The 12663-nt window shown below is 41.9% G+C and overlaps 1 protein-coding gene across 1 annotated transcript in view; it reads right to left on the reverse strand.

Moving 5' to 3' along the window:
- sntg2 (syntrophin, gamma 2) overlaps positions 1-12663 on the reverse strand; it is a 123807-nt gene that overhangs the window by 91884 nt on the left and 19260 nt on the right. Inside the window, exons 2-4 of the mRNA XM_034159700.1 lie at positions 2207-2347; positions 2035-2091; positions 1852-1909 (exon numbers count right to left, since the gene is read on the reverse strand). Coding sequence (XP_034015591.1) covers positions 1852-1909; positions 2035-2091; positions 2207-2347 — 256 coding nt within the window. The remainder of the gene's footprint in view (positions 1-1851; positions 1910-2034; positions 2092-2206; positions 2348-12663) is intronic.

Here is a 12663-nt window from a genome sequence, read left to right on the forward strand (position 1 = left end):
AGCGTGTCCTGGGTCTTCCCCGGGGCCTCCTCCCAGTGGGACGTGCCCGGAACACCTCTCCAGCAAGGCGTCCAGGGGGCATCCGGAAAAGATGCCCGAGCCACCTCAACTGACTCCTTTCGACGTGGAGGAGCAGTGGCCCGACTCCGAGCTCCTCACCCTATCTCTAACGGAGCGCCCAGCCACCCTGCGGAGGAAACTCATCTCGGCCGCTTGTACTCAGGATCTCGTTCTTTCAGTCATGAGCCAAATCTCATGACTATAGGTGAGGATCGGAATGTAGATCGATAGGTAAATCGAGAGCTTTGCCCCCCTACTCAGCTCTCTCTTCACCACGACAGTCCGATACAGCGACCGCATCACTGCAGATGCTGCACCGATTCATCTATCGATCTCACGCTCCATCCGTCCCTCACTCGTGAACAAGACCCCGAAATACTTAAACACCTCCACTTGAGGCAAGGACACTCCACCGACCTGAAGAGGGCAAAGCACCTTTTTCCGGTCGAGAACCATGGCCTCGGATTTGGAGGTGTTGATTTTCATCCCGGACACTTCACACTCGGCTGCAAACCGCCCCAGTGCACGCTGAAGGTCCTGATTTGACGAAGCCAACAGAACCACATCGTCCGCAAACAGCAGAGACAAGATTCTGTGGTTTCCAAACCAGACCCCTCTACACCCTGGCTGCGCCTAGAAATTCTGTCCATAAAAATAATGAATAGAACCGGTGACAAAGGGCAGCCCTGGCGGAGGCCAACGTGCACTGGAACAGGTTTGACGTACTACCGGCAATGCAAACCAAGCTCCTGCTGCGGTCGGACAGGGACCGGATAGCCCTTAGCAAAGGACCCCAGACCCCATACTCCCGGAGCACTCCCCACAGGGTGCCCCGAGGGACACGGTCGAATGCCTTCTCCAGATCCACAAAACACATGTGGACTGGTTGGGCAAACTCCCATGAACCCTCGAGCACCCGATGGAGTGTGTAGAGCTGGTCCATTGTGCCGCGACCAGGACAAAAACCACACTGCTCTTCCTGAATCCGAGCTTCGACCATCGGTCGAATTCTCCTCTCCAGTACTCTGGAATAGACCTTACTGGGGAGGCTGAGGAGTGTGATCCCCCTATAGTTGGAACACACCCTCCGGTCCCACCACCCCAGTCTGCCAACCCAGAGGCACTGTCCCCGATCGCCACGCGATGTTGCAGAGGCGTGTCAGCCAAGACAGCCCCACAACATCCAGAGACTTAAGGTACTCAGGACGGATTTCATCCACCCCAGGAGCCTTGCCACCGAGGCTACAATTCTTATAAATGTATTTTATAATTTGGTGATTTCAATGTTATAACACAATCTTGTGAAAACATACAATGGGAAAGTACATGCTACTGGGTAGTTTAATAGTTAACCTTATTTGTATAAACTGACCATGTTTCAGATGTTGAAGCTGACCGTATCGGCGTACAAGCCAGTATTTCGGGTATTTATATTTGCAAATTGTTTTTTACTTTCACTTTTGATATTCTGTGTGCTTCTTACCCTGCAATGCTGCTGGAACCTCAATTACCCTGAGGGAGTCTTCCCAAGGGATCAGTAAAGTTCTATCTAATCTACTTGTATCTGCGTACAAGTCACTACCCGTATTAGCGCGCAAAGCATGAACCAGTGTGGTGAAAAGGTTTTAAGTAGAACAAAATACCTTACAGTTGTAATTTTACCATAAATACAGTTGATCACCTTCCACCACATTGGTGACGTCAAGACGATTCACAACATTTAATATTTTAAAACTGTACTGAAACCACCTCTTAATACATACTGAAACTGTGGAGGAAAAAAATTCTTACCTACTTGATCTTTAAAAATCTTTGAAATGACTACAGGCACGTTGTGCTCAGCCCCGCCCTAAACGTCAGGAGAGAAAACACAAAGATCAGACTGGCTGAACGTCTGCAGGAAGCACTTCTGTCAGATAAACAGTCACCTCTGGAAGTCAAAGTGTTTTTCTGAATCAAGACTTATCTGCTTACTTTGATGCTTAAGCCCAGACCGCCAGCCGCCTGTCTCCGCAGTACAACAGTTCTGTGCTTTAGAAAGTGGGAGTTTCTTATTGGCAAAAGGAGATTGTGAACACTGGCACAGTATTGTGGAGATATGCACCATGAATGACAATGAAAGTCTGGAACCCTCGGGCGCACTTACATTTACGTGGGACTCGCTTCCTCGTGTGCAAACCACATCCAGCTTCTGGATGGTTAAAAGCTCTTTGGTGAGCTTCAGGCAGACATCGTACGTATTGTCGCTCTCCTCATTGTACAGCAGCGCTATCCCAGATTTTGTCTGCTGAAATCAAGAAGGAGCAGCGTTGAGGTTTTGCCAAGCAAAGAAAAGACGTACACAAAGAACATCTTAATCCTCCTTTCTCAGCTTGTCATTCGTGTTCTTTATTCTACTGGTCTACGTTTTGGCTAATTGGTTTTGTTCGACATTGTAAGAGCGAGAAGTTCAGCCATGGGGGGAATAAAAACCAAAACATTGCCTGCTTTGATTTCATACATTTACCAAAAAGATTCACAACTGCACAAGACTCCGTAACGTTTAGAGAAAGTAGTGCAGCTGCTTGGATCAAGAGAACAGGTGAGATGTTCTCCAAGATACAGGAACGACGCCAACATAGGTTAAGAAAACCTGAATATATAATGCAGTCCTGCCAAACCCCAAATACAACCAGGATGGGCTCTCAGACTCCGCAACGTGTTTGATGTTTACTTGCAATCATGTAATTTATTTATTGGTACTTCAATGATGTCAGAATATTTGGTTCTGCGTGGACATGTGATCATTTCTGTCCAAAATTCAACCATGTTATTTCTGACTAACACACAACCGTTTATAGTTTAATCTGTAGCGTGTTGCCCCATGGTCATCCATGGGTTCTAAGTTGGGTTGTGTTTGTAAAATAGGTAGCTGTCATTTTTCAAGGGTGGTAATAACTTATGCAAAGTTTCTAATGATTTTAACTGAAAGTGCAGGAAATTAAAATGAAAGTTTTGTGAATAATTGTATTTATTATTTGGCACATTTAGTTGATTGTTGTTTTACAACTGACAAGGCTGAGATGTTTCTTTTGTTTGGAGCTGGTCCAAAGTCTCACTTTCCCTCACATAGAGAAAAACAATACGCTGTTTGCTCCATTAAAATGTAATTTTTCCTGTCACGTGAAGGTGAAGTTTTTTAAAATCATCAACCTTTTATCCACAAATGTGCAGAATTAAAATCTTTGCTTGAACCACCACATTAAAGAAAGTAAACTTTGTGCTTCTACGTGGGAACAAAACAATTCCACCTCAACTGCATATTGGGAGCCAGATGTTGACCGAGACTGAAGTCATCAAATCAATTTTATTTATATAGCGCCAAATCACAACAAACAGTTGCCCCAAGGTGCTTTATATTGTAAGGCAAAAGCATACAATAATTACAGAAAAACCCCAACGATCAAAACGACCCCCTATGAGCAAGCACTTGGCGACAGTGAGAAGGAACATCACTTCTGTTAAAAACATCTGTCAAAGAAAAAAGTTCAGAGTCCAAACAACAACAGTTTCTTTTTAACCTTCAGATGTCAGCTACTGTCCACGTTACGCACAATCACTCCTGCTTCTCTAATATTCTGTGATTGGCTGAAGAAACCAAGACACCAAGATTTTTTTAAATTTCTTCAACAAACAAATGATTTTGCATACTGAAAACAAAACTTCACAATGACATATTTTCTGACAGAACTCTCCTCATCCAGGCTGAAGACAAAATACGAGGAAAACCACCAAGAGTGTGGCGAGGAGGACAAAAATACAGACATGTCTTCCCACTATTCTTTTTGCACAGACAGATCGACATTTCAGTAGGAAAGTTAGCCTTGTCAGAGCCGCGGTGCAAAGCTGACCTCCTCCTCCTCCAGGGGTCAAAAGGGCGGCAATTGGTACACGGTTAAGGTCAACCAATTGTCCTTGGAGAGTGTTTGCAAGAAAGGTCATGCTCCAACGCTGCCAACAGTAAATTAAATCTTCATCTCAAGACTTTGAGTTAAACTGCCGGCTCGGCAGCAAAGCTGAGGCTCACTGTTCTTTCACAATAAAAGCTCTCAGACAGACACATCACCAGTGGAATCCAAATGTAACATTTTGCTAACAGGTAGCACAAAACAACAGCTTACATTAACACTGTTGGTTCCTGACAGCAAAACAGAAAGGTTTTCACATCCACATCACAAACTACAAATGTGCAGCATGAATTTCATCCATGTACTTGTATATACTTCTGAGCAGAAGGTGCTGGAAGCTTCACAACATCTTACAAATAACTTACCAAGTAGGTCTCTCCATAGTTAGTCATGCGCAAAACTGTTACATTGTCAGCTGCACCAACAATGATGCTAAAAGGGAAGCGCTATCATTTGACTTGATACCAAGTGAGGTAAGTGTGCCAGAAACAAGACTGACATGGCACCAGGCACTTAGGAGAGGCGCGACTTCACTGACCCCAGTCACACATTCTATCGATTCCTTAATTCTGCTTTTACTTTCCTACCACAGTCTATGTTGCTTTTCACAAAGTGTTTGACCTGGTTGACCAGTCTGCTCTCTGGGAGAGCCTTGAAAATTCAGAGGAACGAAATCAAGTGGCAGCTCATCATTGCTGACCTAGAAAGGGATAACGGGTTTAAAAACAAAAACAAGCAGTTACTTCCAGAGATCAGTTGTCTGCCTGGGTACTTTACCTTGAATGCTACGTCATTGCAGACAGTATGAACCCAAAATATTTCTTTTCATCCATCCCTACATTTCAGGCCTGCAAAACATTTTAAAAAATAAGCATTTACCACTTTGCAATGTTGCCACTCCATCTCACAACACTTAAAACATGTTGGCATTGACGACGGTGTTATTTTGTCCCATTCTTGCTGCAAACAAATCCAAAGGTGCGCCAGAATTCAAGGTCCTCGTTGTTGTATTCTCAACACATTCTCTACTGGGGATAAACCAAGACTACAAGTAGGCCAGTCTAGTACCCATATCCCCTTCTTCTGCAGCTATGCCTTTGAAATATATACAGAATAGTTTTGTTTATAAAAAAGAGCACAAACATTCCTGGAAATGCTACCATCTTGATGGCAATGTAATGTACTTTTCTGCATCAATGCTGCCATCACAGAAGTGTAAATAACCTTTGCCAAGGGGACTGACACAACCACATACAGTGACAGACCCTGGCTTTTAGACTTGTTGCCACTGACATTCTAGGGCCCGGCTTCATTAAGCAGTCTAATCTTGTTTAGTTGAATAAACTCATTTCATTGACTCATTTTTTGATGTTAGTCGTTGCACAAACTGCTTAGTGGGCTAAAGTTTTGTGTTACCTGACTAAAGTTTTTAGCCTGGTACAGAGGAAGTTAATCTTATTTTAGTCAACAAAACTTCAGTGTCTTACCTCAAAAATGACAGCTATCATGTACAAACACTTGATGATACCCTCAAACATACCCCTACATTGCTCATATTCCTCCAAAAAGAGAACTTCCTCCACTTTTGGCCATGGTTGTAGCAGACGACTGTCATGTAATATGTTTGTGACAGTTCTCACATGAGCCACCAGGCATTGCTGTTATGCTGAGCAGTGTTGTGTGCACAAAAAGGCTTGACTGAAGTGTAGAAGAACTGCTAGGCTAAGAGGTAAGCACATTGTTCTGCAGTTTGTATGTGGCTGTAAATGTTAATAAAGCCAGTTAACAAAACAAAGGATGAATAGTTCATGACAACGACCAACCCGGAAGGAAACAAAACTCTCACGCATTGGAGCCATTTCTTGGCAACAGCACTTGCGAGGCCGCTATGCCTCTGGAAACTGTCAACTAACATAAAATGGGTAGTCTACAAGTTTAGCCGTCAATGTGAAAGAGATTAGAGAGATAATGTTGGGCGGCTAAGTAAATTTAGTAGACCTAAAGATTAGACTGCTTTATGAAACAGGGCCTATATGGTTATTTTCATCTTTGGTCCAGAGTACATGGCATCCATTTCTTAAAAACAAAAAAAAAAGCCACAACACCAAAACATCTGGAATACTGATTGTCTGAGTACAAAACAAGTTTGCACCATGTGATGGTCCGACCAAGATACTTCCGAGACCAAGAGATGTTGAAACCACTTGTGGACAAAGTTAACATAAGGCTTCTCTTTTGCACAGAAAGTTTAAGTGGCATTTCTAAATATAACTCCCTATTGTATCCATGCTAATATCTTGCCCATGAGGATATATCATCTATTGATGAATGACTGTCTAGGTGTTCAGCTTGGGCTTGTGAATTTACCCTTCAAGCACTTTTTTTTTTTACCCTATTATGAGCACTAAATTTCCCCCATCTCAAACTCGTTTGGAATGTGTTGCAGGCCTTAAATGCAGAAATGAATGAACGAATGAACATGAGACCCAAACAGCTTGCAATGAAATAGCAGTCAAGGAAATGCAGAATCATTGCCCCCCCCCCCAATCTGGCTTTTTTCATACCATCCCAACTTTTTTGACTTAAAGTTGTATCAAACTTGCCTACACAGTGGAAATCACAGGCATATATATACACTCAACAAAATATAAACGCAACACTTTTGGTTTTGCTCCCATTTTGTATGAGATGAACTCAAAGATCTAAAACTTTTTCCACATACACAATATCACCATTTCCCTCAAATATTGTTCACAAACCAGTCTAAATCTGTGATAGTGAGCACTTCTCCTTTGCTGAGATAATCCATCCCACCTCACAGGTGTGCCATACCAAGATGCTGATTAGACACCATGATTAGTGCACAGGTGTGCCTTAGACTGCCCACAATAAAAGGACACTCTGAAAGGTGCAGTTTTATCACACAGCACAATGCCACAGATGTCGCAAGATTGAGGGGAGCGTGCAATTGCATGCTGACAGCAGGAATGTCAACCAGAGCTGTTGCTCGTGTATTGAATGTTTATTTCTCTACCATAAGCCGTCTCCAAAGGCGTTTCAGAGAATTTGGCAGTACATCCAACCAGCCTCACAACCGTAGACCACGTGTAACCACACCAGCCCAGGACCTCCACATCCAGCATGTTCACCTGCAAGATCGTCTGAAACCAGCCACTTGGACAGCTGCTGAAACAATCGGTTTGCATAACCAAAGAATTTCTGCACAAACTGTCAGAAACCGTCTCAGGGAAGCTCATCTGCATGCTCGTCGTCCTCATCGGGGTCTCGACCTGACTCCAGTTCGTCGTCGTAACCGACTTGAGTGGGCAAATGCTCACATTCGCTGGTGTTTGGCACGTTGGAGAGGTGTTCTCTTCACGGATGAATCCTGGTTCACACTGTCCAGGGCAGATGGCAGACAGCCTGTGTGGCGTCATGTGGGTGAGCGGTTTTCTGATGTCAATGTTGTGGATCGAGTGGCCCATGGTGGCGGTGGGGTTATGGTATGGGCAGGCATCTGTTATGGACAAAGAACACAGGTGCATTTTATTGATGGCATTTTGAATGCACAGAGATACTGTGACGAGATCCTGAGGCCCATTGTGTGCCATACATCCAAGAAATCACCTCATGTTGCAGGCAGGATAATGCACGGCCCCATGTTGCAAGGATCTGTACACAATTTCTTGGAAAGCTGAAAATGTCCCAGTTCTTGCATGGCCGGCATACTCACCGGACATGTCACCCATTGAGCATGTTTGGGATGCTCTGGACCGGCGTATACGACAACGTGTACCAGTTCCTGCCAATGTCCAGCAACTTCGCACAGCCATTGAAGAGGAGTGGACCAACATTCCACAGGCCACAATTGACAACCTGATCAACTCTATGCGAAGGAGATGTGTTGCACTGCATGAGGCAAATGGTGGTCACACCAGATAATGACTGGTATCCCCCCCCCCCCCCCAATAAAACAAAACTGCACCTTTCAGAGTGGCCTTTTATTGTGGGCAGTCTAAGGCACACCTGTGCACTAATCATGGTGTCTAATCAGCATCTTGGTATGGCACACCTGTGAGGTGGGATGGATTATCTCAGCAAAGGAGAAGTGCTCACTATCACAGATTTAGACTGGTTTGTGAACAATATTTGAGGGAAATGGTGATATTGTGTATGTGGAAAAAGTTTTAGATCTTTGAGTTCATCTCATACAAAATGGGAGTAAAACCAAAAGTGTTGCGTTTATATTTTTGTTGAGTATATATATATATATATATATATATAAACATGAACCAAAAAAAAAGTAATGCACAAATAAAGTGCTGAGATAAAGACATGAGGAAGCTGTGAAAGCTTTAATTTCTCAAACATTTAACACTCCGTATCATACAAAATCCTTTTAACCTTAAAAAAATTCAAATTAAGGAAAAAATCACACTCAATCTCAATGCATAGAAAGTGGGAGAAAGTTTCCAAACTGTGAGAATGTCAAAGCTGAGATCCTCCAGACTGACGTGTTTGCTTTGCAGGATTAGGGTCAAAGCATGAAAAAGCAACACCTTAAATTGACTGGACATTGAGCATTGCATTATGGGTGTGAAAACATCCAGGCTGATGATGAAAGTGACGCACACAGTGAGCTGCTTAAAAAAAAGAACATTAAATGTTTCTGAATTCTCTCCATTAAGAAACTGCAAGTTGACTTTGTGAGTTTTTATTCAGTGAGTAGAAGCACACAAACTATATTTATTCTTCATTTCTATTAAATGAACTCAAGTAATCATAATCAAAGCGTCTGAAGGCAATTTCTGTTCCGTCTATTCTGGGTGCCACTCTGCTCCACATTACCCAGCATGCACAGCGACAAACAACAGAGGCTTTAATGGCTGTCAGGACCCTGCGATTAACATCAAGAGATGAGAACCCAGAAAAAACAAAACAAACAAAAAAACCCACTCGGTTCACTGGTCCTTTTTATCAGAAAGTAAAATTTCAGAGCTGAATATGTAATACCACTCACCGCCTGTAGAACGCCGCATCCTGGTGACACGGAGAAGTGGCAGAAAATAAATGAATGAGCAATACTTTTTTACAAAAGGTGCTAATTTTCCAGAGTGGCTGGCAAAAAATACTTTTTGGAGAAGAAGGTGGTGATCTGGTGTGATATACAAATCACACCAGATTATAAATTGGACTTCTGTATTGCCAGATCTAATTTGGGATTTTTGTGCTTTGTTGTGTACTTTTTATTATTGCCATTTATTCTTTTATTATTTGAATTTATTTTTCATGCTTTAATTTCTGGGAAAGCCCTATATAAATAGTTATTCTCATGATTTTATTAATAAAATCAGGATTTTTAGGTATATAAGTCACACTGGGTGTAAGTTGCAGGATCTCCCCAAAGTAGTTAAAAAAAAAAAAATGCAACTTATACTACACATAGTATTTTTGCAGACACACTAATTTCATGTCATGCATCAACCCTGTACTTGTGTTGCTAATCCAACAATCAATATTAAATTTGCATTTCACAGGAACTTGTTTGACTCTAAAAATTTTAATCAAGTCACAAACACAAAGCAATATAATTGGGATGCACAAATAAATACATATTTATGTAAATACGTCCTTCCTGTAACAGAGAATGGGGTCCAGGTGGTTTGGAACAACGACCTTTTGTTTGGGAAGTAAGTGCATTGACCTCTGGTGCCCACACTGTTGGTCAATTCTGGATTTATTTTACCGCTCAGTATGGCCAGATGTGACCAATCTATATTAGATATTGTTTGGAGGCATAAACATATTTTGATTTCCAGACATGATGCAAACCAAAAAATAAAAAAAAGTCTATTCACATAATTGCAAATATGCCTTTCAAGGTGACTGATTAAAACATTAATACACCAGGGGGCAGTCTAATGTCAATTCATTAATGACTGATGATAAAACGTCTTCGTCTTGTTGACTCGTGGCAAATTTGCCACAATTAATGCCTAAATACAGTTGAAGGTTCACCTGAACTAATTCTCCAAAATCCAGACTAATCCGTGTACAAGGCACACCATTCTTTTTTTTTTTTTTTTTAAATAAATCATTCTGTGCTCGGTTATTTTGAACAGTTTGTTAAAAAGTTACGCAACACAACTATTTTCAGAATGCATTAATCCTCAAATAAAACAAGTTTCCTCCTTAGAAATAATTATAGTTTTCTCATGTTTTCTCCACTGTACCACTGGCATCAATATATTTAGTTATGAGAGTACAACAAAGAAAACATCCAGAAAGAAAAATGCTCCAAAGACCTCAGACGCCAGAGGATTAAAGCAGTTTTAAAACAGGAGCTCTTCATAAACTGTGTGAGAAACCGTCTCGACCATCATCTCCAGCAGCTTCGCCCATGAAGCTCAGTGGAAAACGTCGGGTGAAAAGAAGTGAATCAGTGAGAAGTCACTTTATTGGAATGACTGATGCAGAAGAAGAAACAAACTCATCTGTGATGTTCAGGTGACGCCGAGGTCGCTCTTACCGACTATTGAGAATATTTTAGGTTCATTAGAAAATTTAAGCATTTGGGTGTCATGACCACAGGAAACAAAGGAGTTTCATATCCACAAATCACGACTACCGCAGTGCTACTGAGGCTGTTTACTGTCATTTATGCTCAGTTTGGCTCTTTTCACACCAAGTGCACTTTTAAATTTAAGGAGCAATCACTCGATAGGCGCCGTATTAATGACGGTGACCTGCTTCTTCCCAAACAGGTTGTGTAAGTGTCATTACTGTTTGCACATACAATCCCATTTTCAACAAAGTTTAAATATAACGCAGTGCTAAAATACCCTCGGCCATATGAGCATCGTCTTCTTTATAATTTTAAGTTGTGTAATTGGTTTATCAGTGCAAAGTATATATACAGTTGTGCTCAAAAATTTACATACCCTGGCAGAATTTTTGCTTTTTTGGCCATTTTTAAGAGAATATGAATGACGACAACAAAAACTTTTTTCCCCACTCATGGTTAGTGGTTGAGTGAAGTAATTCTATCGTCAAACATCTGTGTTTACTCTTTAAATCATAATGGCAACAAAAACTACCCAAATGACCCTGATCAAAAGTTTACATACCCGCGTTCTTCATACTGTGTGTTGCCCCTTTGGAGTCTTTTGTGGTCGTTTGTGGACGAGGCTCTCTGATGGTGAAGCTGCCACTGAATATGTCTTGGACTTTATTCCGAAGAAATACAAACAGTATGGCACTCTGTGGTAAATCTGCATGGAGTAGACAGTTCTCAAAAACTGAGTGACTGTGCAAGAAGGAGAAGAGTGGAGGAAAGCCACCAGACACCCAGACAACCAGAAGAAGTTATAGGCCTCTCTGGCTGTCAGAGAAATTGTGCCACAGTGCATGTTTTGCATTTTGTGTCACCATACAGCTTAATGATTGTGGTATCCAGAAAGTTATACATGCAGTAACGTAGGTTACCTGTAGGGGCGCTAAGGGCACCGGTATATAAAGCTGTGACAGCAGCACAGCCAGTTGCAGAAGTAGAGAAGCAGCGAGGGAGACCGGTTGGTTGTTCTGTATTATACGCTATGAATAAATGTCCATAGTTTCAGTGCTGCTTCAATCGTTTCTTCAGGATTAAGGAACCAATATTGAGTGGGACACAACAATAATGAAGTGGTATAGAGGAGGAGTTTCTTAAAAAGAAGACCTGAAAGTTCAGCTACAAATTGCCAGAAGGTACATCTGAGATGCAAGCCTAGAGTTGATCTGTTTTGGTCAAAGAATATTCTTCTCTGCTCTATTCCACTATGAAGCTACACTTTAGGACCCTCAGAAGAGGTGGAGGACCTGACTGAGGGTGAGAAAGTGTGGGGATGAGCCGCCAACTGGTCATCTGCCACCATGACCCAGATCAACAGCAGAAAATGAACAAAAGAAAGAAAGAAGGAAGGAATCGCTGTTTTGACTCGCACCTTAATAAGCTACAACACCCATGGAGAAGGACCAGTCTTACCAAACTCTAATTAGCAGTGATGTTAGCCAAATTAGGACTCTACTGAACATCTTCGCCAGCAGGAGACTTTAAATTGATGTTAAGATCCCATCTCACTAATAACTGTTCCTCTGAAGCTCTATCAAGATGCTTTTGTAGATCATCTACCTCAAAGCCATGCTGGTCAGACCTCTCTACCGCCCCCTGCTGCCTGTTGAAATAAGACCATCTCTAACCACCTCACCCCACATACAAATGACAGATGTTTGATGGGGTGTCTTGAGGACCAGCGAAAAGTCCAGTTGGTATAAACGTTTAAAAATGTCCTACATGGACGACTTCAACCCAGTAACGACGTCCACAGGGCTTTGGGGCGATCTGCGCGGCCACTAAATGAATCTTCAGTAAATCATGTGGAATAATAAAAATCATTTGACCTTTTCCACAAAATAAATGCCTTAAACCATTAATCAAACTATTCAAACTGTTCAAACCATTAATCACTTACAAGAGTAAGTGACAGTTCATTTTGTGTAAGTTGATGAATTATTTCAGCTCTCGTACACAGTTAAAGATCTAAAGGCTGAATTCTCCTTGAAAAAAGAAAAACGGAGCACACGTCCAGGTTCATAACAGATTAGATTGAGTTTATGA

The sequence above is a fragment of the Thalassophryne amazonica genome, chromosome 19 (genome assembly GCF_902500255.1).
Source record: "Thalassophryne amazonica chromosome 19, fThaAma1.1, whole genome shotgun sequence".
Classification (NCBI taxonomy): Eukaryota; Metazoa; Chordata; class Actinopteri; order Batrachoidiformes; family Batrachoididae; genus Thalassophryne; species Thalassophryne amazonica.